The 25,342-nt window shown below is 42.6% G+C and overlaps 4 protein-coding genes and 1 non-coding gene across 6 annotated transcripts; 2 read left to right on the top strand and 3 right to left on the bottom strand.

Annotated features, from left to right (window-relative positions):
• Positions 1-126: 126 nt before the first annotated feature.
• Positions 127-2,233, bottom strand: LOC125763735 (uncharacterized). Its single transcript, XM_049427168.1, has 2 exons — positions 2,141-2,233; positions 127-2,081 (listed from the first exon to the last, which is right to left on the bottom strand). The coding sequence occupies exon 2, from the start codon at positions 2,043-2,045 to the stop codon at positions 504-506; it is 1,542 nt and encodes a 513-aa protein (XP_049283125.1). The 5' UTR covers positions 2,046-2,081; positions 2,141-2,233; the 3' UTR covers positions 127-503.
• A 57-nt stretch (positions 2,234-2,290) lies between these two features.
• Positions 2,291-3,379, top strand: LOC125763739 (gamma-secretase subunit Aph-1). The gene is made up of 2 exons (XM_049427175.1): positions 2,291-2,646; positions 2,732-3,379. Exons 1-2 carry the CDS (start codon positions 2,425-2,427, stop codon positions 3,227-3,229), a joined length of 720 nt encoding a protein of 239 aa, XP_049283132.1. The 5' UTR covers positions 2,291-2,424; the 3' UTR covers positions 3,230-3,379.
• On the bottom strand, positions 3,380-5,779 carry LOC125763738 (tRNA N(3)-methylcytidine methyltransferase METTL6). Its single transcript, XM_049427174.1, has 5 exons — positions 4,603-5,779; positions 4,275-4,414; positions 4,022-4,089; positions 3,761-3,827; positions 3,380-3,537 (listed from the first exon to the last, which is right to left on the bottom strand). Exon 1 carries the CDS (start codon positions 5,622-5,624, stop codon positions 4,674-4,676), a length of 951 nt encoding a protein of 316 aa, XP_049283131.1. The 5' UTR covers positions 5,625-5,779; the 3' UTR covers positions 3,380-3,537; positions 3,761-3,827; positions 4,022-4,089; positions 4,275-4,414; positions 4,603-4,673.
• LOC125766684 (small nucleolar RNA snR60/Z15/Z230/Z193/J17) lies at positions 3,618-3,703 on the bottom strand. The gene has a single exon (XR_007418693.1). It is a non-coding gene; the product is annotated as a small nucleolar RNA snR60/Z15/Z230/Z193/J17 (small nucleolar RNA).
• A 965-nt stretch (positions 5,780-6,744) lies between the features above and the next one.
• LOC125763731 (uncharacterized) lies at positions 6,745-25,216 on the top strand. 2 transcript variants are annotated; one of them, XM_049427152.1, is made up of 16 exons: positions 6,745-7,803; positions 9,698-9,738; positions 9,808-10,186; positions 14,697-14,753; positions 14,879-15,033; positions 15,099-15,410; positions 15,478-15,630; positions 15,863-16,044; positions 16,107-16,218; positions 17,363-18,496; positions 20,006-20,317; positions 20,706-20,855; positions 21,278-21,431; positions 22,029-22,186; positions 22,558-22,681; positions 23,645-25,216. In XM_049427152.1, exons 3-16 carry the CDS (start codon positions 10,072-10,074, stop codon positions 25,060-25,062), a joined length of 4,536 nt encoding a protein of 1,511 aa, XP_049283109.1. In that variant the 5' UTR covers positions 6,745-7,803; positions 9,698-9,738; positions 9,808-10,071; the 3' UTR covers positions 25,063-25,216. The 2 variants fall into 2 exon arrangements, with proteins under 2 accessions (XP_049283109.1, XP_049283111.1); XM_049427154.1 differs by lacking the exons at positions 6,745-7,803; positions 20,006-20,317 and having other exon boundaries at positions 9,036-10,186.
• The last annotated feature ends 126 nt before the right edge of the window (positions 25,217-25,342 follow it).

The raw sequence follows: 25,342 nt of genomic DNA, 5'->3' as shown, positions 1-25,342 counted from the left end.
CGTTACAATTATGACGATTTCGCTAAAAACCATTTGATTATGATCATTATTGTGCACTAATAACATAAATCAATATGTAAGGAGGTGTCATCTTGAAATTCTCCAGGTGAAAAACTAACAATACAGTTGTTGCCTTTTTAACAGTTGCAAATATTTATTTATTCGTAAACATTTATCATTTAATTAGCCTCACGATTTAAGCATCATTTTGGCATGTTTTTGTTTTGTGTAAAAATGAAGCCATGTAACAAAAACAGCACGTTAAAAAAGCTGTATCGAGTCGTTAAAAACATCTCAACTCGGTGGATATAATATGCGGTGGAGTACAATTTTATTGATCAGAGCTGATCGGGGATCTAGTCTTGCTATCCCATACGGTAATGCCTGTTGCCTACCGATAGGCGTTAACACATACACAGCCAACAAACACACATATACACGGTACCGTGAATTACATGCAGTGATAATTATTCAAATGCTCGCCCAACTCCAACTAATGCATTCTACATCACGAAGTACATCATCGAGGAATTGTCGCTATAGACGAGATAAAGTTTCATTTCATTCGGTATCTCTAGTGACTGCAACCGTTGGTTGAGAATGTGCACCTTATCCGGCGCCAGCCTATTCATGTGGCGCCATACAGTTTCGCGCACGGTATCCCGGGCCAAACGTTTTAGCGAGAATAGCTCAAACTGGGGCTTACCTATAATACTGTTTATCGCTTTCCATGTGCCAAACCGATGCAAAAGCCACTGGTACAATGGTTTCTTGGCGATCGTATCACTAATCCTACGGGCCAGGAAGCCATAAGAGCAATACTTCAGACAGGGGAACAGTATGTCCAGCTTTGTGGGAACAATTTCCGTGAGTAAATGTTTAACGAGTGCATCCATTTCGGGACCGTACATTAACGCCAGACTATCCACCGCCTTACGGTACTGATCGTACAGGACTGAATTGATCTTTACGTTTTCCAGTGCATGAATTTCCTGCAAAACGGTGGGCATTATGTTTTGCCACGTTTGTCGCATAACTTTTAGCGAGGTTTTAATAAAATCTACTAAATCCACCAACAGTGCTGAGACCGTTTCGGCGGTTCTGTTCGCATCGCCTTGTATGAAAAATGTTAACAACCGTACCAAATCGGAGGTCAGCAAGGAAACGCAGCAAACTAGTGGCCACGTATATTCCAGCTCCTCTCGCTCACTCGTTACTGGACCACACTCGCACAGCACTAACATTGCCAGGAGCTCATAGTCGGGAATCAGTCTTTCGTACAAAGTGCGAACACGGGCCTGCTTTTCCCACTTCAGTTCCGTTTCGATGAAATACGGGATCAGGGAGGACTGGGAGCGATAGCTTAGCAATGCCGACTTCAGGATATCGTTTACATAGTACCGCTGGCGATACATATGGTCCGGATGTTCGTAGTTGTAGAGAATTTTAAAACAAGCCACCTTGTTACGGGCCGAACACGGTCCCCTTGCACTAAATATATCTATTCCATTGAAATCGTCCGAATCGGGAAGAAACTGCCACTTGGCTTTGGCGATGAACAGGAGATAGATCAAAATTTCGATGTTGCCCGTATCGAACGCGGCTGTATGCAGTGCTGTTTCGTCCGCATAATCGATCAAGTTAACATCGGCACCGTTAGCAATGAGCAGCTCTACCAGATCCAACCGATCGTTCGACACGGCGTAGTGCAGCGGAGTTATGCTTTCAGTGTCCCCCGAATTTACCACACTTCGGTCCACACGCAACAGGTAGCTAACAATCTCGACCGACACGGACTGCTCACAGGCGCGTGCCAGTGGTGTGAGACCTTCGTAGCAGCGCGCGTTCGTTTCGGGATGGAAGTGATCCACCACCAGCTTCACACAGTCCAGATTGCGACTTACAACGGCATGGTGCAGTATGTTCCAGTGGTGATTATCGAACCGTTTGCCAAAGTCTGGTCTCGGTGCCTTCGCATGGGTTAGCTGGCGCAGCTTCTCCATGTCGCCCTTCATAACGGCGTTCCACACCTCGTTCGCCTTCATCGTGACGCGCAGGCAAACGGCTAGCACGTCCCAACCCTGCAACGAGCAAAGTGAATATTTCCGTCCAGAAAGCAAACCCCATCACTAGCGTTTACCAGCAGCAAAAATTTATTGCGTTTTACAACAAAACTTTTTTCAAAATACGTCAACCCATTCTTTTGTTGTGTTTTGACATTTCCCCGAAAACGGGCAGCCTGCTTGACTGACAGCGCTGGAAAACATTTGACACAAGCTCAATCATTCATTTGTTTACAATTTTGCTGCCTTTGCATACGGTCCAAAAAATCACAACCATCGGTGGTTTTGTTTCGCACAAACGAACGCGTTGCGGTAGTTTTTGGTGTGCAAATAGCAACTAGTGGCGAAGTAAAACAGAAACATGACTGTAGTGGAGTTTTTCGGCTGCAGCTTCCTAGCGTTCGGGCCCCCGGTGGCAATGTTTGCGCTGACGATAGCACACGACCCGATACGTATCATCATTTTAATAGCAGCCTCATTCTTCTGGCTGGTATCGTTGCTTCTTTCCTCCACGGTGTGGCTAGCATTTCATCCCATTACATCGAAGCTCACCTTCGGTTTGATATGCTCCGTATTCATTCAGGTTGGTTGGTTCTTCCGGTTCAACGTTAACCCCCTTCGTCTATGAGTCATTCCTGATTCGGGTTTCATTCGCCATTCGTTTACAGGAAGGATTCCGATATCTTATGTACAAAGTGCTTCGCAAGACGGAGAACGGCCTGCAGGAAGTGACGGACATTGTACGAATCGCCGACTATCGACACATTCTGTCGTATGCTTCCGGGCTTGGATTCGGCATCATAAGCGGTGCATTTTCCTTGGTCAACATTCTAGCTGACTCCGTCGGTCCGGCTACGGTAGGATTGAAGGCGAGCTCGGACGTCTTTATGCTCATTAGTGCCGCCCAGTCGCTTGCCATGATCTTGCTACACACGTTCTGGAGCGTTATCTTTTTCAATGCTTGCGATGTGAAAAACTACTATCACATTGTTTACGTAGTGGCAAGCCATCTGTTTGTGTCCTGCATGACGCTGCTAAACGCGAATGCACTGTTCGGCGTCACATTGAGCGTTTCGTACCTGATGCTCTGCATTACGGGCGTAATTGCATTCCAGGTGGCTGGCGGTACGGTAGCGTCCTTCCGGAAGTTTCTCACATGCAAATGAATGTGTCCATTCTACAGCAGTATCGTCTTAAGAATATCGTTAGCACTTAAAATAATTATTATGAACTATCATCCGACATCCATTTACTGAAGATTGTAATACTTATTATTTTTCTTTCATATAAATATACATTTAATACGTCCACGAAAATTTACTTAATAGCAGTCTTTCATTTTTATTGTCAAAATTACAATTTAGTTGAACAATTAAGCACACCGAAAGTCACGGAACGACGCGCATCGTCCTCAATCTTCCGAAACAATCATTCCTCGATGTGTAAATCAACCTCCTGCATCGCCCGGTCTTTGCTGCCAAAAGAGAAGCAAAACGTTTTCATTAATACACATAGAAAACTCACAAAAGAAGGAGGCTTTAACAGCGATTTGTTTTGTTTTATCAGTTAGGAGCGAAAGACTAAATGCAGTTTAGTTATCATAGTTGATTCAACTGAACTATATGTCATCAGTAAAACAAAATTCTTTAATTGAAATGAAATCCTTTTTGAAAGGATATGTAATCATTGACACTCACCCTTTGAGAACGGACTGGGCTTTCCTGAACCAAATGGTGGTGGGGAACTCCCTAGGTAGACGTTAATCTGAAAACAAACGAAATGCCTTAATGTTAGAATGTATATTCGCTACATGCATGGCTTAAATGTAAACTTCAAGAAATCAGCATCCTTTTGGTATAACGTATATTAGTTAGCTATCGATCATTATGCATCTGATACACTGTTATCATCAACTAGGTATATTTATTGGCTGTATATTAGTTCTTTTGATAACTCACCTTTTAAAGTCAGGACACAGGATTATTTTTCCCCATAAAAATGATTCGGCTGTTTGATTCTTACCGAACTGCAAAGTACATAAAAGCGTAAAACGATCATTAGATTTACATTTATGTACTCCTTTATATGATTTAAAAAAAAACTACTTCGTCAGCTGGCCGTTCTTTAATATAATCCTTATGATCATAGAAATGTCTTGAACAATCATCATTCGAAACTAACAGGCGTTGCAAGAATGTTCACGTGGCTTACCTTCGAGAAAATAGATCACTGTCCATTCGTGTTCAACAGCGCTTCCGGAAGGATCTGCACCTAAAGCTGTTGTGTTTCAATCAGGACCACAGCATTTTTACGCCAAAAAATTGATTCGACTAAGTTTGATTCGTACCGAACTGCAAAGTAAATAAAAGCGAATAACGATAATTAGATTGCGTACATTTATGAACTCATTTATCTAATTATAAAAAAAACTATTTCGTCAGCTGGCCGTTCTTTAATATAATCATTACGATCATAGAAATGACTTGAACAATCATCATTCGAAACTAACAGGTGTTGCAAGAATGTGCACGTGGCTTACCTTCGAGAAAGTAGATCCATTCCTGTCCGGACGGCGCTTTCGGAAGGATCTGCACCTAAAGGCGTTGTGTTTCAAACAGCGTCTGGTTTGCTGTACTTGCCCTGTACAAATATTCTTGGCACATCGATATTCTCCTTCGGATTTATTGTGCGCCGATGGATGTAACTGTTCACTGCCACCGTAAATCCGGCCTTTCGGAACAATTCCGATACTTCCTTCTCAGCGAAATAGTAGCTCCGCGTACCATCTTGCCGCATGTAGAAGTTTTCCGCTATCTTGTGTCCCGGCTTGAATCGTAACTGGGCCATATCGTACAGCCCGTAGTCACGGAACAGCACCACGCCACCCGGTTTCAACAGCTTGTAAATGTTAGCCACCGCTGAGGAAAACTTTTCCGGATGTATTGCGGATAGTACGAAGATTAGCGTTACTATATCCAGACTGCCTTCGGTCAGCGTTTCAAACACTTCCTCCGTGGTAATATCGCAGGCGAACGCTTTCATGTACCGTTCATCGTAGAGGTTATGTTTTCTCACCAGCTCAACAGCACGTGGTGACAGATCGCACGCGTAGATAAAATAATTACAATGTCCGTCTTCGATCAGCGGGAATATCAAATTTCCAACACCGCAACCAATTTCGAGGAGCGTTTTGTTGTTTGCGGTGTTTTTCACACTTTCCGCACTCTTGATCTGCGCCGTTGAAGAACCACTTCCGGCTGGATCTTCTTCGCCCGAAAGCAACTCGCCGAACTCACGCGTCGTCCAGTGTCGATCTTTGAAGAACCGATCCTCGTTACGCTTGTAGAACAAATCCCAATGTTTGCGGGCCTCTTGTTCGAGTTTCAGTGCTTGGAATGGCGTTACCATGCGCTTGTTCTGCTCTTCCAGTTTGGCCTTTTCGGCCTCGCTAAGGATTTTAGCGCTTTCGGTCACAACGTCGCCCAGATTGAAAGCAGATTGCTTCGGAAACCTTTGAGCGTTCGTTTCAACCGTGATGTTATTTTCCACCGGTGTATTCATTTTAGTAACTTACAACTCTGTGTCACCTTTCAACAAGCGGCCACCGGACAAGCTTCCTATTAGTTGCGAAAGTTGCCATCAGGAACTCGACCACCACACAACCGTTCACTTTGAAGCCACAATTAGAAAGAAATAGTTCAGACAAGAATTACAGCTTGTGCTGTGCGGCTACGAAACGCACTCACACCAGACAGTTTTTTTTCGAAGATCCGGTACCTGTTTTCGAACAAGAACTGCTCTAGATATAATTTTGACTTTTATCAAGGTTTGTATATGTTTTAAAATAATTCGAATTTTGAACAGGTAAAAGTCGTTAAACCTTTAAGTCCGTTATGTGCAAAGAGCTTTATTACATTACAAAAAGAAATATTTATGTTTGTTTTTTAATTATATTTATTTTTGAGTGTGTAACTAAGGCAGCGCGCTGTCACTTCTCGAACAAGACAAACCAGACAAAACCACAAGAACAAACCCAAGCAATCATATGGAGGTGCTCTGTTAACCTGCATAGAACAAACCAGACAAACACGACATAGAACAAAACAGTTTGATTTTGTCTTGCATGTCTGTTTCACACCTTGAAACTCTGTATACCTTGTCAAATATCACCGTAGCGGTTTGTGTGCTGGATTGCTTTGTTAATAGTTATTGTGGAACAGATTTTTAGTATACATAAACTCACCGAAATTGGAATAAAACGAGGTAAGATTGCTTAACGACAGTACTAGGCATTGAAAATGTCGATGGAGTGACAGTTCTGCGCGACAACTGGCAGAGCACCTTTCGAACAGTGTCGTGTTTGTCTGGTTTGTTTGGCTGTTAACAGCGCGCTGCCTAACGTAAAATAGTAATTTAAAGAAATGAAAAATAAAACGCCTAAAATTGGCCGAACAAAGCCTGTAAAATATTAAATATTTTCAAAATCTTATTTACACATACTCTTGAAGCATAACTTTAATTTAAAGTATGTTTGTGAAAACAAGATAATGTTTATATTTATTTACAGCCATGTAAAGAGATCTGTTGATGAAATTATATTTAAAGCCATTTTCTTTAACTAACTTCTCTTCCAACATATTTACTTCGTAAGTAATGTACATGTAGCACACTATCCCGAATAACCCCTTGTGCTCTGTACCTGAGACTGTAAAGCATCATTGAAGGATTTAGCTCACTTTTATCCTTTACTTCAAACCGAATAAAACACAACAGGTACGTTTAGCGCTAAAAAAAAGAACCCGAAAAACGATCATTTAGAGGGGACGGTTAACTAGCGGGTTTGAAAACTAGGGTGGCCCAATAACCAATAACCGAAAAATGGGACAAATGGTGTCAATAAATTATGTATCTTCCTAGTTAAAATTCCTCATCGAACGTTACAAAAATAAAACTAAGAAAAAAAGACAACCCCATGCCCACCTCCAGGCTAGACACACATCTTCTGGTGCTCCATTTTGTATGGCGTTGAACTAGTGTGGGGAAAACGCTTTTGTTCGTGTGTGTGTGTGTGTGTTTGTTGCGTGTGGCCAACACGAAAGGAAATAAAAGAGCAGTCCAGCAAAGGGATGATGAATAATACTGTGCCGCACCTGAGCGGCGCAACGTTTGCGAGCGTTTCGCTGCAGGCAGACTGCGTAGCAAACTACTAACGCCACTGCTGGGTGGGTGGTGTTGCATCGCCACAACAACAACAACAACCACTACAGCTGATTGACTGACCATCGTCGGAAGCAAAACAATCCAGGCGGGCGTGTAGCCCAAGGTGTAGACGCAACTGCATCAGTCAGTAGCTATTTAAACGTAGCGAAGTGAACACTTCAACGTAACACACGCGTGGCGATACGATCCACGATAGCGTGTGTTGTGCAGTGAATATTTAACTCTAACAAGAAAATATTGAAAATTTATCCTTTTTTTTGTTGTTTAACTCAATTATTGTCGCTCCAGACCTAATAAAGGTCGAAGGGAAAACTTCCCCCTATGAAATGGTGTGGCAAAAGTAGTGAACGTGTTTGAACATTTCCCGCCAACAAACGTCAAACTTTCGCTATTTCGCACCGTGGCACATACTACTACAGCGTGGTTGAAAAGCTCCCGAAGAAGCGAAAGTGAAAAGCCGTGCAAATTGTGTTTATGTGTGTGTGTGTGTGTCTGTGCACTTGTTTTGTGATTCGTAAGGGTGAGTTTAATTTTAAAAATAGCTGTGAAAAGTTACAGGCGATAGGAGGGGATTTACTTCGTTATTCCAAAAAAGCTGGAAACAGTAGTGCGGTGCATCGTTCAGTGGCCCAACGGTTGGAAAATAAAATTCATGCTAGTACCAGACGAGGCGTCAGTTGAGCCATTTTTTGATCAACCTTTTCGGATAGTTTGCAGCTATCCGAAGTAGTAGGAGGGAAAGTTCTTTTTTTTTGTTTGGAGACCATATTGCATGTTACACCAAATTTGTGTCGGAAATCGTTTTCGCGTGTACGTTCCTACCTTTCGCACCATCAGCAGGATCGATCGTATAGGGTGTGAGCTTTAAAATAAAAGTAAAAAAAAAAATCACTACATTTGATCCCAAGGTAAGCTCGTATAGTAGTGCTTGATGGACTGCAAAGACGCATTAACACGTTGCGCGTATAATGTAACGTTCGAGAAGGGAAACAATTTTGGAACTGGCGGTTTTAGCGCTTCAAAAAAACCCATCGTAGTGAGTGTCAAGGCCATTCGGTAAAGTTAGTTTGTTTTCCATCCCCAGCAAAACCCATTTTGACTGGCATGAGTTGGTGAGTAAGGAAAATTGGAAAGCTGCAGTTATTCCATTAAATCCATTACCAACTCCTGCCTGCCTATTGAATTTTTGCTTGGGATAGTTTTCATTGTGGTTGAATTGAAAATTACGTTGACAATAGGGTTATTTAACATCGATCGATATGAGAAGCAATTTATCCAGCACGAGACAATCATGTTGAAAAATGAATAAATCCCATTATCGAATGTTGCAGCATTAGTGAAATAGTTTAGTAATTACAGGAAAAAGGTAATACAATTTAAACAAGCAACGAGATATGTAAATTTGTAAAATATAATTCGAAAAAATACATTAAACTTCGAAAATGTAACATCTTAGGTCAATGTCAAACAGAAGATAGTAATCCTTGTCCAGCAGATGTCCATTTGATGGTGATCTAACACGTTTAAGCAAACATGCAACCGGTAGAGATGGCAGAATGGACTTTACAGTTTTATCGCTTATCATCACGAGACGACAGCAGTGGCAAGCTTAAAACATAGAGTAACATGTTACAAATATTTTTAAACACATTAAGTTAAGCCAACGAATCCGCACATTAAGCCTTTATTTATGACTTTAATCTTGATTTCTTAAAAAAAATGTTTTTAGCGCTTTTTAAAGCTGCTTTTTCCGTATGAAGCTTATTCCCATCCATTCTGTCCCTTTTTACCGATTTCCGCTTTACAAAGGGACAATCGTTGTTCAACGGTTGTCCGTGCTGTCTCTCGTATTTGGAAGATTATGGATTGTTGCCCCAGTGCAGAACTGTTCCAGGTATGGGTACACCAAAGGGCCCCAGGATGATTGTCTAAACGGCCGACCATTGACTCGGTTGTCTTTCGTCTTTGAGCTACAAACATGGAAATGGGATGTAGGGGGACTTTACATTTACCTGTCCATCATCGATCGATGCTCACATAACTTGATAATTTATCGAAAAAGCAATACAGGGAACGTACTGATGAACCGTTTTGGTAAACCATTTTAACACATGTGCCTATCTGGGAGTGGTTGCAAATTTTCCTTGGGAAGCGTATCCATAAAAAAAGGATAAGTGCGTGTACGCAGCACACAGTTTACAAACAATCAAAAACGCCATCCAAACAAACTGTTGTGTTACAAATATTGACAGTAGGAATGCAGGTCCAATTAACAGGGCACAGACCAGGCGCCCTCCGAACGGTACGAATTGTTCCGATTTACGATAGGGAATGAATAAATGAGACTGTTAAATTAAACGATCCTTTTTGTGATTTCCGATTTTTCGTCCCCCCCTCGTCCCCCGTCCCCATAGGTCTGGGTTGGAAAACAATGAGCGCTCGATGTAATTAGAAGGTAAACATGACCCAACATGGCGCACAGTAAGGAGCCACGCAAGCTTACGAAACTGTTTACTTTCTCCAGGCCAATAGCAAAAGAAAAAAAAACACACACACGAAGATGGTTCCGATTGGAAGCTCTTAGTGTACTGGAAAATCCCATATGTCCCGCTGTACGAACCACATGGTAACAAGAAACAGGAACCTAACCTATAAGGTGACTCGTCATTTTCATCCTGGCATGGTAACGCCTGCAAGGGGTAACTGAGCGTCTCCGGAACGTACTCTTCCTTACCGTTGGAGGACAGGTGTTGTGGTAGAAGCTTTAGCAAAACCGTACCGTAGCGCCATGGTACCACTTCCGTCACTACCCGGACCACTGCAGCCGGCTGCACGGGAACGGCACCATCATCATCATCGACGACGGGCTCACGGGCTGTACTTCCATTCATCACCACCGAAGGGTAAGTTTGTTTGAAATTGAAAGACCATCCGTCACACTTCGTGTGAGTGGGCACATTTTTTTTCTTCTCTGCATCGTTTGATGCGCTATATGTAAAGGCATATTGATTGGCACACACGATGGAGACGCCTGGTGATTTATGATTATGCCACGTGGCGGGTGGTGGTTAGAACTTGTTTTTTTTTGTTTTCAACACCATGAACAGCTTTTCGAAAGTGTCTGAAACAGAAAGGTAGCAATAAAACTTGAGTTTCAGAAATAGGATCGCTGACAATGTTAATAAATACTTTCCTTTTGTTAAAGATCTCTTACGTTTGAAGCACTCAAGTCAATATTATTTGTGTTTTTTCTTTTCTTTTTATATGCTAGACATATTTATATTTGTGAAAACTAATTTTCTGCAGAAAAAATTATCCTCTTCATATTTCTACCTCCCAAATCAAAGTGTTTGAGATTTTGGTTTTTAACCCAATCGTATCTAATTAGCTTATTTTAAATGTCACACCCGTACCCATATGACACTTGTTGACGGTTATTATCATTATTTCGATAACCTAGATACAGTGCTGAATAATCCATACCGACTGTGTTTTCGAGACATGTTCGATCCTTTTGCCGGCAAAACGCGTCACTGGCGTCACAAGTTGCTACCCAGAAGCAAGTTGAATAATTGATACAGCTCGAAAATAATACTGGAAATACCTACCCAAGCACCCAAACACACACACGCACACGTACACGTACACAATGTGATAGAGGTTGAACAGGAACAAACAAAAACGGAAAAACCGTGTCACACATCTCCTAAACTGTGTCATTGCGCTTCGATATCGTACCAATACTAGCCGGAAATAAATTACCGAGTACGTGCAGGTGTCGTACATGTGTCCGCATATGGAGACAAAGTATGTTTAAATGTAGTTTACCACCACACAAATCGGTAAAATGCTCTCCAATCTTCGACCGGCATGTCCAGACTTCATGCTGATGACTATATAGAGTCAGAGCCCATTTGTTTATCTGTTCCATATTCCGATTCGGGGTAGGCTACTACCCTGAATGACTCAGACATGGCCGGCTATTTAATAATCGACTGTCACGCCAGTTCATCAATGACGGAATCGGAATGATGGCGGTGGCCTCGAGCTTTTGAGCGGGTTCTATTTTTTCCACCGCTGTCACCAATTTTAAAGACATCGATGTATGTACTTTTCTGTATGTACTTATCGTTTTTTGGTCTGTTCTCGTGTCTTCCACAAGATACCACAGTTCTCAAGGTGCTCCAATACTGACACCCGCGGAATGCGCTGTTAACCCCGCGTTAACGTCATTTACACGGGACGACTTCAACAATAGCTCAATTAAGTTTTATTACGAGTCCTTGGAAGATACACACGCGCATCGTAAGATCGGGTGCTGTCAGCTAGAAGACGATTTGAGGACAAGCTTGTTAAGTTAAGTACCGTCCTCTAGGTTGAGCGTTTTCGAGTCAAGCACCAGTTTGACCTTTCGCTTGCAATCCATTGCTCTCGTGTCAATCATTTCGATTCACCTTTACAAGCCGTCAAAATCTAGTGCTGGCCTCCTGTCACTCCTGCTGTACTTTTCTTTTCCACGAGTTCAAGCAGACACACACCCACACCCTATTTGTAAAAGTCATTCACATTCGAAGGTCATTGGACGGACATTTACGCATCTATGCGTTTCCCTTGTGTACGGAGTATCATTCCCTTTCGAAGGATTGATTGCTCAATTGCACCTAACAGGTTGATGGGTATGTTCCTGCAACAGTATCATTTCCTGCAAGTAATTTCACAGTAATCTTAGAATAGACGGAAAAACGTCTGTTATAATTCAGTTCAATGGGTGAATTATTATGATGGATTATTTCTTAAAATTGGATTACATTATTACAAACCACCCCCCCCTCGGTTTTTACATCGTTCCTATGCGAAGTTGCTGGAGTTTGATTCACCAGAAGTTAATAATTAGAATGACATTTGTCGCTTGTTTCGTCGATGTCGTGCGCAGTCCACTCTATGCAAACAACAATTTACTTCAAATCGTTTTCCACTGTAGTTCGTGTTTCTTAGTGAATCGATAAATCATTCGACATCGCAATGGGAAGCAAACAAAAATGTGCTTGTGACTGTGCAAAGTTCAAACGGGACAGTTTAAACTTTTATTTCATAGTCAATGAACTACAGTGCGTGAAAAATTTCTAACGCTGAAGAAGAACTTAACTTGACTTTTCTATTTTGAATATAATTTTTAAAACTATTTCGATCGAAATTATTACTAATCACTGTTTTGCGCCTAAAGGTATGCAATACGGTTTAAAAAATATTAAAATGTCAACACGTGGACTAATCAAAGGTGATCTACTATTGGGGGCGTTTGACAATAACACTTTTTTTACTTTTACGTGATCATTCATCGCCACGTTGTATGCGACATTATAATTATAACCTGAATTATTACCTGAAATAAATAATGATTAAGGACATTGGTCTTTGTCTAGTTTTGGAAGATTCGACAGGACCGGAGGAAGAATCTAATCCGGATCGTACTCGCATCAAGTCAAGAAAGTCCTACCTAGAATTTTCTGTACCACATAAGAGATGAAGAGATAGTACAATTAGTATTTGTGTCTTAAATAGTAACTGAAATCATCTTTTAAAAATTCATTTTCATTTGCAAATCAATTTCTCTCAAAAGCGCTTCCTAATCGGATTGATCGCAAACAACGATACAGCACAGTTAACAACTAGCCCTGCATATACCCATACTTCTTCACACCAAACACCTCGCTATATGCTCCAGACTGCAATAAAAGCCACTTTTACAGTCGAATCAAACAATCGAACCATAATCGACGCGAACCGGCAAGGACAAAGCACCATTTGCCGTGTGGCGAGCGTTACTCATTTTCGTGCCGAGACGAGACGAGAAAAGTGGTACAGGTACACGACACACGTGTCCTATGTACTGTCTGATGGTGATGATACGCCAGAATGCAACCATATACGGGGGGGAAGGGCGGAGATCGGGCGGTAGATCGACATAGCGGGCGGTAAAAAAAGACTAAAAGCTCCACGAATAAATTATATCTTTTGGGGAAATCAATTTCCAATCTATCAAAACCCCCGAGTGCCGGTGTTGCGGTGTTGAATGAAAGGAGGAAATAGTTTCTTACGCCTCTCACGTGTCCGTGTAATAATGGTTGACGCCTTTAGGTTTCTGTTTCGTGTTTTTTTTTCTCTCGGTGTCAAGCAGACGTTACATCGCCACGCTAGGTAACGGTACAGCCCAGTCTAGTTCTGTCCGTTGTCGGTTCCTGACGTTTGGTACGGTTTGACGTTGCCGTTGAGTGAAAGTACACTTGAAACTTAGTCCTTACTAAGGAACCAATTGAGGACTGACGTCGTCTGGCAGATGCCGTGATCGGTAGCGAACACCTTGATCCACATGTGGCTAGAAGGGACGATAAAATTCTAAACCCCAAACCATCGATCCCGACAGTTAGTGTCCTGTGTGAGGAAGTTTTACTTTCTACCAGCTTGGCTATGGTCTAGCGCCCTTCAGAGACCTACATGGTTTTTTTTTTGGTGTCCCTACCTACTTCATCCGTGTGTCATGTGTTTTCGGTTCTCATGACCTATTTGTTGCTACATGTTTTGCTACTCAATTGCCACGCATAACGGTCTATATTGCGCGAGTTGGATGATTAAATGCTAGTGCGAGTGTGTGTGTGTGTGTTTAGTTCGAAAGGAATTTTTTCCTGGGAAAGCATTTCGTTCTCGACTCATTCCGCCGACGAAAGTGAGTGCATACTGAAGGGCCATCGTGTGTGTTGATGATGAGTGTGTTACCTTATTGACAACGGAACATTGTTTGTGCTGCTGTTTAAATGTTGAATTATTGATAGCTTTTCCTTTCCCCCGTTCCAAAAATTGGAACACGAACAAAACAAGTTTGTTTAAAATTGTTTGTCCCCAGTTTAAAGTACGGAACTGATTGGGATACAAAAAAAAAGTGTGCATGCTTTTACGATACGAACTTTGCTGAAGAGAGCCTCTATTTGGGACGGATATATTCTGTAAAAGAACGCAGAAGAAAAAGGTGAGATCATGTTGAGTTTTGAAGGAAAAAAAAGTTATGTTCAAAGTTTCATCTTCAAGGATTAGTTACACTAAATAAGCAGTATTTCTAAAGATCTTTTCATAAAGCTCTTGTGGCATAAAATTGATCGCTTTGAAACGCCTGGCAGTATGCAATATTTGTTACCAAGTAGAACTTTTGAAGGCCGCCGGGAAATTGCAAGATGGTTTTTTGCATTTTTTTAGGTTTTTTCTTTGTTAGTGCGATGTAGAGGACAGGGTTCAACTTTTAACACGTTAACGCAAAGTTTAAGAATTTTTACAGCATACCTTTAGGCGATCTTCAATAAATGAACCTGCCACATACATATTTAAAATGGTTTTATGTAACTTTTTTTTCTACACCTGTAGTACTACAAATGAACAACCATCTAGCAACAAAGGACATCGACTACAGGAGCAGAGACGGTAACTATCCACCTTCTTTCAATGAGACACATCATTCCATCGACGAATCGATACCATTTCCTAATCTCATTTGTTTTTGGGTCGTTCCATTATCGGACCCACTCTTGGGACACACATTTCGATAGCGATCAAACCATCGAACATTCGAATATGGTTGCACCACAAGCAAATGTCCAAGCTGGCGAAGGTGCTCTGGGCGGGTCAGGGTATGCGATTGCGGACGGAAACTTCACACCATCCACGTATGAAGCGATTCCTCGAGTGTGTTCCACATGTCATGGTGAGGGTTTTAAAGGAGAGGTTTGAACCAAGGAGGACACTAACTGCATCCCTTATTCACCACAGGGTGTTATCAAGGACATACACCAGGCCGTGATAGATAATGATCTGGATGTGTTGAAGGAAAAGACAGCTCCACCTGCACCGAGAGTGATACTAACCAGCAAGGATGCGAACGGTTTGACACCGCTGCACAAGGCAGCCGGTTTGGCACACACCCAGATCGTCGAGTACATTCTATCCGTGTGGCCCAGCCTATCGTCGGATGAAGATCACACCGGCAAGACACCGCTCCATTGGGCGGCCAGTGCGAAAAACAATGCACGTAGCTTTAATCTGCTGGTGCAAGCTGGCGCCGACGAAACGGCACTGGATGATGTGAGTTTAATATAAAACTTTCAAGCGTTTTGTAAACTAACAACCGCTTCATCCTCTCTGTCGACAGCGCAACAAGCCAGCGGAATACTACAAGAACAAACCGAGTGATATTGACCGATCGCTACTGTCGGTTATACCGGAGGCGCCACGAATATCGCAACAGGGATTCCCGGCTTACTTCGACTGGGCCATGTTTACGCTCCCGGACGATTCCGATGAGGTAGCTTACGGTGTGTTCCAGGCTTGCCAGCCCGATTTCTTATCGCAACCAAACGAAACACCCCTGCCCGCCCCTTCCGAAACCGCTTCCACCCACCTGCTGCAATATATACCGGGCGGGGTGGATTGGATTCCGGGGGGGATGGGGCGTTTTTTTTCTTCTTCTTTTTTTCTTCTTCCTTTTCTTGCCAATCTTCGGTTGATTCAACGCACCTTGCATCGCATGCTCGCAGGGTTCACAGCCAACGCGAATGAAACCGTTTCTTTCGCAGAATAATCTACTGGATGCGGATGCACCGGAGGGCGGTATTGGGGTGGCCGACACGGTTAGCAAATCGAAATCGGTGCACAATCTCACGAACGGTGTGCTGACTGAGTTGGGCCGGGAAGAGCGGGAAACGAATGGGATGGAAAGGTAGCAGCGCGATCAATTTCGATCTGGAAAGAAATTAATGTTGATTACTAATTATTACCCAGCACGGAGCACACAACAGCTGATGAGGAGACGAATGGCAAGGAGGCAAAGGATGAGGAAGCAAACGATGAACCGGAGGTGCCAGACAACCGAGAAGCAGTAACGGAAGAGCAGGTAACACTTTTGCTGCTTGAAACATTCCGGAACTGGTTTGGATCGTTTCTTTGTCCTTTGTTTTTCATTTCATTGATTCACCATCTTGTTGTTCTTTTGGCAAGGTGCGTCTCTGCATTTCTTGTCAATAACTATTACAACGGTTGTTGGGTATTTTAAAACGTTTGCTTTTATCGATCATTATGTGAGGTTTTGTTTTTGGAAAACTCCATAAACCATTCTGTGAAGTTAATTTCTATTAAAAGTGTAATTAAGTAAACAAAAAACTCTAAATGGAAAGCCGAGAATGTCGTGCAGAACACTTGATGATGTAGAATTAAGTTAACAGCGCCTTAAGGTATGCAACTGTTTGTCGTTCAATGGAGCAAAATTGAATTAAAAAGCTATTCAATGTAACCGTTGCATACTCTCAGGTGTTTCACAGATGATTAAACATAAGAGAGGAATAACCTTATGAATGCCTTATTTTTTAAAGAACACTTTACAAAATATCCAAACCGCCTGAAGTTATGCTGTACGTGTGACAACATTAGCTTCACAATGAGAAGTATGCTCACAACACAATGCTAACTTTAAAGAAAAATGCATAATGAGTAAACATAATTCAAATTTAACACAAGTTGATAAACATTAAGCGACAAATTAATCTTCTCGACTATTCAAACTTCACTTGTTCGTTTGATCGACGCAACTGGTTAATAAATCTGGCAACATCCGTTTAAATTCACTCGCGCTTAGATATGCTCTCTATTAGGCAATGTTAGATTTTCTAGAAATTGTTTTAGTAACCTTCCGAGGAACGTGTTTTAGGCTGTACATGTGCCAACCAGCAACCCATCACAATAACAGTAAAATAGACACCAACGTGCGGCAGACGATAAAACCAAAACAGTACTGGTGTGGGACTAGCGGTTCGATGTAAGCGTGTCTATTGCACCATTACGTTTCCATCTAGTCAATCTTTTCTACTATCTAAATCTCTGTTCTATATGTTCTTCCACCCTCTCTAAAAAACGCTAATCTGTGTGTACGCATGTGTGCATTTTGTTGTGGGTTTACATCCTGTCCTGAACTGTACATACTTGTGGTATAAATGTCGGAATGCCTAGGAACAAATAGTGTGTCAAATTTGTCTACTCCACAGGACGGGACAATAGTGGAGCATGATGATGATATTAGCACTCCACCGGCAGGAACTGATACCGATGCACCGGATGTATCGAACGATAAGGTTAATGATGGTAATGGTGATAGCGATGATCATGCACAACTAGCACAACAGACCCAATCTGATGGCGATGTTGTTGAGGAGATGATCGTAAAATCTGAAAATAATGACGAAACTCTACCACGAGAAACGAGCGCGAAAGATACGGTTCCATTAAAAGAAAATGGTCACGACGATATGCTGATGGCAGATGATCAAGTCGGCGCAAGTCGAAATACGTCCGCTAAGCACACTACACCGAGTAGTGCTAAAAGCAACGAGTTAGAAAAATCATCTGATACGGAGATTGATAAGGAGACGAACCCTTCACCTGTCACGATGGAAGAAGCAGAAGTATCCAAGGACAGTCTCGAGCAGGTTGTACCGAAAGATGACGAAATCGAACAAGATAGCCTTGGGAAGGATTTGGAACAGGATGAGCTCACGCCGGGCAGCGATCGAGCAGCTTCTGCTTCATCCGGCAAGGAATCAGTAAAGCTAAACTCACAGTCCGACTCACGAGCAACAACAGGGAACAGTGTTAAATCTACCGTCACAGTGGCCGAACAAGATGGCGCAGGGGGGCATATTAGTAGAAAATCTTCTGCCAATGTTGTTCCGAATGGAATAGCACCTTCAAATGGGATGACAGTAAATTCTGAGTCCGAAGATACGCCGGATGGTAATAATGTGGATGCGAGAGATGAGCTAGCATCTGGGCGAAGTGGACGACATCGAACATATCCGAACTCGGCTAAAGAATCGATAACATCCGCATCGCGTCCAACGAGCTCCAATGCTGAGGCTCCAATCGAACCAATGTCACGGGTGGCTTCTTCAACGCTTACCACACGTCGTGAATCGGGCAAATCGTCTCATTCATCCACTACCAACCGCAAAGCATCCATATCCGGGTCGCGGAAGTCAGGCAACTCTACCGCTAGTAGCGCTACACGTGCGAACAAAGTTACCCAGGACGGTGACGGTGAAGATGGTGATGATGATTCGGAAGCAAACGATGACTCTAATAATGCCGATGTGCAGATCGCTAGTTACCGTACACCCGACGAGGTATAGATAATTGTTGTCCTTTGAATTTGACCTGTCCAATCCACTTTCGGAAGGGGACACACATTTGTATTTTTGACAGTGGAGGACAAGTTGTCCACTGTTGTTGTGTAGTGCGTAGTTTTGTAATTGGGAACGAGAAACGAATGGGCGTACGAATTGGCAAACGGTTGGTTCGTTATGTTTGGAATTTTTATCACAAATTGTCACAAAGAGGGAAAGCAAAACCCTCTTAAACAAACCCGTTCATTAATACTAAGTGTTGTTCTTGACTTGAGTGATTGTGGTAGACCTTAGTGAATGTATCGAATAGTAAGCTACAGCTGTCGTCTACGAAAGAACAACAGTAACAAAACGATGGTTTCTACCATCTGTGAACAAATATCCAGCTTCAGCTTTCCCATTCATCCGGTATTGGTTTTAATGCTAAAACAGATGTAGATCGTTATATTCGTTACACAATTTCATACATTGCGTTGTGAGTAGCAAAGGTTAAAACAATAGAAATAGACATGTCTAGGCTTTGTCATCGCATTTTTTTACATGTTACCATCACGACACAATCCAAAACTAAACTACTACATATGTGTGTGTGCGTATTTATATGTATCTGTGTGTGTGTGTCTGTGTGGGAGAAAAACAGAAAGTGTCCATTTTAACAAAATAAAACAAAAAACAGATCACACGCTAGCACCTCAAGTAGGCTTATAAACAGCAATACACACATGTACTAATGCGCTTACTTACTTACTACTGTAGTTGTTAGTATTTCATTTTATTGTGCCTGTGTGTGGTTGTTGACATGTTTGTGAAGGATAGTAGCAAATTAGAAAGCTTATTTGTATTACAAAAAACGCATTAAAGTTTGATCAAAATCAAATCAAATCCCTACAAAAAAGGAAAACAAATAAGACAAATAATCGAATGAATGTACGATGTCAAAGCTCACGATCCCACTGTGGGATCGATCTACTAAGAGCAAAAGAAAAAGAGAACTTGAGACGGACTAGCTTTGAATGAAAATGGGTGCAAGAGAGAGAGAGAGAAAGAGAGAACATTGTTCGTTTACTACATTTTACACTGTTTTGTATGCGTGTTTGTTGTCGATGTTGGTTTTTTCAAATATAGTACCGAAGCAATTTCATGTAACGTCTTGTTTCTGTTGTTTTATTTCTGTACTATTTCTTTCGCATTTCACCATTGCTGATGGCTACATAGTAGTGTGCTGCTGTTGTTTTCTTTGCTCGTTTTCAAGGATAAACTACTGGTTGACTTGTGCTGTTTTTGCATCTTGTTGTTGCAAACACTGCGTTCACTTGTAAATGCATCTTCCGTTTGCGTTACAATGCGTTACTCGGTGCTTTACTCGCGTACGGAACAGATGGCGCTGTACGATTACTAATGCGGATGGTATTATTCTTTTATTTTCATTTGCATTCTTGTTTGCATTACTGTTGTCATTGTCATTGAGGAACGTTTTCATACTGCATCACTAATACACTCCGGACGTAGAAATCAACTCCAACGCGTGAAGAAAGCGGTTCCGATGATAAAGAAGATAAGATGGAGGATCCTACTCCCAATCAACTCGAAGCAGAGCAACACATGGTAGAAGAAAGTTCGATTAAAGATGATATGGTAGCAGCTGTTGAAGGTGACACAATAGACCAGCAAACAGCAGTAACAGCACCGGTAGCATCAGCTAACGGTTCGGAACCAACGAGCCAGGTGCTGGAAATTGAAGGCACGGTACAAGGAGAACCAGATCAAGGACAGCTTCAGTCAGAAAACGAACAACCGCTAGAACTTGCCGAGCAACCGAATGTAATACCTTATTTCTTCGTGACCAATAGTTTCTGTGTTCGCGTAAAGTGTTTTGCTTCGTAGTATAAAACCTTGTGGGAACTAAATCCCTATTCCGAAATCGCATGTACACTGCTTTGTTTTTGAGTGTCTAGTTCTTGCTTCACGAGCAATTCGCTACAAGAAACTCGCTTACGCGATACTTCAATGTTTGTGTTATTGCACTGAAACGATCTTCCACGCAGCTTAATTATTTACATGGTATCGATCGTCCTACACTGCTCTATATGTTACTGTACGTGTCGGTCCTTTAGTGTCAATGTTCGACTTTTAGCTTGAAACTTAGCTGCCGATAGTATGTTTCTGTTTTTTTTCTTATTCTGTTATTTGTTTTGTCCTTCTCACACAGATACAGCAAACAGTGCAGGACGCTATCGATGCTGCAGATTTGGAGCAGCTGGCTGCGATCGTGCTGAATGGTGAAGGAAAACAGTTGATTGGACGAAAGTCTGAACAATCGGAAATACAGGCCTTCCTGGACAATGTTCCGGCGTACATGGTTAGTATAGCTTAATAAGCTATAAAATCTAAATAACGGATGATCACTACCGTAAAATATTGCATACTTTTAGGCGTCATAATTCAGAATACCGTCAAACGTGGTCCATTGACAGTAAAAAACTAAATTTATATTGGAACTCAAATTTCCCTGTTTCTCACAACGTTTTAAAATTCTGAAACCTATCCAATATTTTTAAATTTTAAAGTTCTATTTCTAAGGAAATAATTTTACAAGCAGAATATACATTGTATTGAAATTACTCTTTTGTGTAAATCTTCTACCAAATCAGTAACAAACCCAAGTGAACGAATTTTTAACTCAATATTGTACCTAATGGACATTTAATTTGACTCACCTCATTAGCTATTGTTCTGTTATCTATCTTCACCCCAAACGCACGTTTCGTTCTTCGTTCGCAGGGTAAAATACGGCGTGTCCATCTGGCGGCACGCGAGGGCAGCCTTCGTGATTTACAGTCGGCACTGGACAGACGTAAATTTGCCACGGCAAAGGACGAAGTGTCACCGCACGGTGCAACACCCCTGCACGTGGCGACAATATTCGGTCATGCAGGTACACCATCTTTCCTTCCCTCGTTTTTGGGGGTTTTTTTTTGGTATAAAATCATCTTCCATTTTACCGGATTTGGGGTCTTGATCGATATCGAGGGTCATTATTGTTGGTGAAGAAAAACACCTACATCGGGACGACAGCCACAGCCACTCAACCCCGGACGTAATGAGCGTCAAAATGGCTGATGCGTGACGTACACTCTAATGGTTGGGTGTTCGATTGTTTATCGATTGTTTTACATTGCGGCTTCCGTTGTGCCGTTGACAATTCAACTCGAAGTGTGGTCGTTTTCACGCGATCCGCATACCTAACGAGGCCAGCCATGGACACGAAACACGCTAGCGTGTCTTCTGTGTCATAATTCTGTACTCATCCTCACCCTTCAATGCTGTACAATGGAAAGGAGGAGATCCTGCTTTACCACCTTCGGGTGGAAGCATAAGAAAAAGGTCTTCATTTGTAGCTGTTTGCTCGACCAGCACGCATGGCGTACGCGGCAGATAACGTTTCGGCACCCGTCGACATTAACGGTGCAGATGCCAGGGTCAGCTAAATACGGGACAAACCCACTCATTTGCTTTTCGATACACATTGCAGGCATTGTGCGGTATCTGGCGGGTCGCTTCCCGGAAACACTCAGCGCAACGGATGACGATGGACGAACGCCCCTACACTATGCGGCCACGCTGAAGGACAACGGTCACTTTTACAATCTTCTAACCCACCTGGGAGCGAACCCGAAGGTGGAGGATAATGTGAGTATGCAGTTGAGGCGCTTAATCATTCATCATATGAAGCGCCGCTGAAATAAAAAAAAAACAGTTCCAACGCATCACGTAAAAACTTTCGATAGAAACCGTCAATAGAGAACGGTATGTAAATTACATATATCCCGCTTCAAAGTCGGCATTGGCTTGTGTGGAAAATGATAGAACTTAAAGGGTAAACGATACGGGCACAATACCAGTAGATTGTGTTTAAATTGAATGCATGAAATATGCATCGTTGCATTGAAGATTCCATCGATCGAATGCATCGAACAGACACAACCGATCGATTCATTCGGCCAGCAAAAAGGAAACGAACCAAACATCTAACAGTCACTTTCATTCCAAACCCCGATCAGCTCAACCATTCGGCCGAATACTATCTGGGTCACGTGCAGTCCCAGGGTATCCTTTCCCATCGGCAACTGTTGCGCGATTATGGTGCCAAGGAGGAACTTGCCGATGAAATGCTGAACGATCAAGGTAAGCGACGGTCGGTGCTCGAATGAAAATGGTGAAAATGGTAAAGCAAATGTCCCACACGTAATGTGTTACCGTGTTTAGTGTTTTTGTTCATCCGTTTTTGTTTTTTTTAAACTAAAAATCTGCCCTGCTCCATTGCGAGTTGTGACAAACGTGACAGTTTTAACACATTTTAATTACCGTCTGTTTTCTTTTGAACTGTGCGCCATTGTGATAGTTACAAGCAGTTGCTCTTTTTGGTAGTGTATGGCATTTTAAAGAGTATGGATGTATCTCGCCTCTACGATTTTTGAGTTGCGAGCGCCTGAAAGTATGCATTTTTTGTTAATTTTTACGCATTCCATCGTGGAAACTGAGGATGAAGAAAAACTAGAAAAGGAATATGTAATAGCAGTTACAAATGAACAAATAATAAACCAAGTAGTTTAAGTGCTTGATTACGTTATCAATTGAAAACGATTCAATATCGAGTGATTGCATACTTTTAGGCGGTTTTAAAATTTTATCGCCAAACAGTTTAATACACCTCAATTACAGTGCCCAAACAAACATCAAACGATATGAAAAAAACTAAAAAGTAAATTAATAAGTAAAAACAAAGGGTTTTTCGTCATTTTTTAAAAACTAAAATACACTATGGCGCACAAGAGAGCTTAGTTCCTTTGCACAGTATCCGTGTAATTGCAGTGGGATCGGCGGTAGACGATTTTGCAACGTTGGTTTTGCTTTTTGAAGATTCATGTACTTTTACTTTCTCCCATTGATCAAAACCATCAGCAATTGATCATTTCAGTGTGAAACGAAATATTTACAACAATATTTTATGCTCATGATATGCCATCCGAGGCGCCAAAGTAGCAGAGGGCATATAATACTTTATTTAACAGAAGAATCCCTAGGAAATTAAACTCCCATTCAATCCGCTCTGCCCTATCCCGACGATCATTCTTTCCGGTGAAATAGTTCCAGATGATCTTCACAGTGCCCGCCGTCCGTTGGACGATGTCGACACATTAACGACACTGGAGCGATGTTTCAAAATCATCCACGAACCGATCGATGATCTGGTGAGATCGGTCCGGCTGCCCACCAACAGTGTGCCGGGCAGTGCATCATCTCTTCGCATCCTGATCACATCCTATCTGGCACGCTTTCTCAAGCGCAGTGTTTTCGATAAGGTGAAAAAGCGACAAACCCGTCTAGATCACAACCTGTTCGATGTGATATGGCCGGCGATGAAGAAGGCGACCAAGGAGAAGCGTTTGGATGAAGACCTGAACGTTGGTATCGTCATACCGGATTACGATGTGTTTGTCGTCTTTCAAGAGTTTCTCGTACCGATGATTAAGGATATTCACTGTATGGAAGCAACACAACCGTTTATGCCTCATCCGGCAATGCAGTACTTCCCGCGCTATGCGATAAACGATCAACCAACGGAAGGTGGAACCGCTTCGGCAGCTAGCAACAATGGTAACGTCTTGCGTGAAAACCCCGACAGCATACAGCTAAACCTGGACACGTCGGGAAAGTTCATCACCGGATGTGTTATTGAGTGTGGCCGCAACTTGGATGCGTACGAATTTCCGCTCAATCTTGGTATTGCCCAGCTGGAGCAAGTCGAGCGGGTAATTACCTCACGAGTGCTTTCCATGGATTTCGTGCGTGCCATCGGTGAGACGGAGCTGGGCACGTACTACAGCATGAATGAAATACTGGAAAATCCGTCCGAAATTCGTACGATTTTGGCCACTAACGGACTGTTGATACCATTGCTAGATCATACCGATCCGTATCAAACAGCCGAATCGATCGCCATCAATGGAAGGTACTGGCCGTACGGACGTGGTGTGTACGTTAGTGTGGACACAGCGCTGGTCGTGTGGGTCAACACACAGGATCATCTGCGACTTCTCTGCTGTACGGAAAGCAAAGATCCGGCCTCGATCGGGGCAGCTTACTCAAAGGTTGGACGAGCTATGAACTATCTCGAGGAGTGGATCCAATTCAAGCACAGCTACTTCCTCGGTAATCTCCTGTCAAGACCCTCCTTTCTAGGAACGGGACTAAAGTTCACCCTAACGCTTGTTCTGCCCCATCTGCGCAAGGAGCAGGAAAACCTACGCCATCTGTGCGTGGTACGCGGATTGCATCTCTTCACCGACGAGGATCTGCCCTCGGTGCGGATGTGCAACATGCGCAGCCTCGCCCAAACCGAATGGCAGCTGTTTCAGGATTTTAGCGGCGCCATTACGAACGTGGTCGCACTCGAGAAGGAACTGTCGATGACGAACTCGTTGCACATCGCGGCCACGTTGTTGCGCATATTTCGTAAGAAGAAGCACAGCCTGGCTGCGGAGGGTTCCGCACCGCAGAACTGATCGTACCGGCACACTTGCAAGGATGATCCCGAACACTGTCCATGGACCGACAGCGTAGCCGCGTGACGAACAGTTTGAACAAATTTGGTTGCCTTATTTATTACGCAGCGCAGCTAGTGCGCTTGGTTTGCGCTACGTACCGGGTGCAAAGTATAGTAGTATGTACTCTAGTGTGTTTCTTGTGTTGGTAGTTTGATGGTGGCGGTGGTTGTGGTAGTTATAGGCGAAATTAATGTTCAACATCAACAATTGATGCTACTGTGCGAATTATTCAGTGGGA

Source organism: Anopheles funestus, chromosome 2RL, assembly GCF_943734845.2.
Source record: "Anopheles funestus chromosome 2RL, idAnoFuneDA-416_04, whole genome shotgun sequence".
Taxonomy (NCBI): Eukaryota; Metazoa; Arthropoda; class Insecta; order Diptera; family Culicidae; genus Anopheles; species Anopheles funestus.
The sequence above is the reverse complement of the archived record's forward strand: the minus strand, read 5'-3'. Positions and strand labels throughout refer to the sequence as shown.

Bases quoted from the DNA above. Each gene is read 5' to 3' on its own strand.
- LOC125763735 (XM_049427168.1), bottom strand. From the start codon at position 2,045: ATGAAGGCGAACGAGGTGTGGAACGCCGTTATGAAGGGCGACATGGAG.
- LOC125763738 (XM_049427174.1), bottom strand. From the start codon at position 5,624: ATGAATACACCGGTGGAAAATAACATCACGGTTGAAACGAACGCTCAA.
- LOC125763731 (XM_049427152.1), top strand. From the start codon at position 10,072: ATGGTACCACTTCCGTCACTACCCGGACCACTGCAGCCGGCTGCACGG. The intron at 14,754-14,878 runs GTAACTATCCAC...ACATTTCGATAG, and splicing joins CGACTACAGGAGCAGAGACG to CGATCAAACCATCGAACATT. The intron at 15,631-15,862 runs GTAGCTTACGGT...GCATGCTCGCAG, and splicing joins TCCCGGACGATTCCGATGAG to GGTTCACAGCCAACGCGAAT.
- LOC125763739 (XM_049427175.1), top strand. From the start codon at position 2,425: ATGACTGTAGTGGAGTTTTTCGGCTGCAGCTTCCTAGCGTTCGGGCCC. The intron at 2,647-2,731 runs GTTGGTTGGTTC...ATTCGTTTACAG, and splicing joins TATGCTCCGTATTCATTCAG to GAAGGATTCCGATATCTTAT.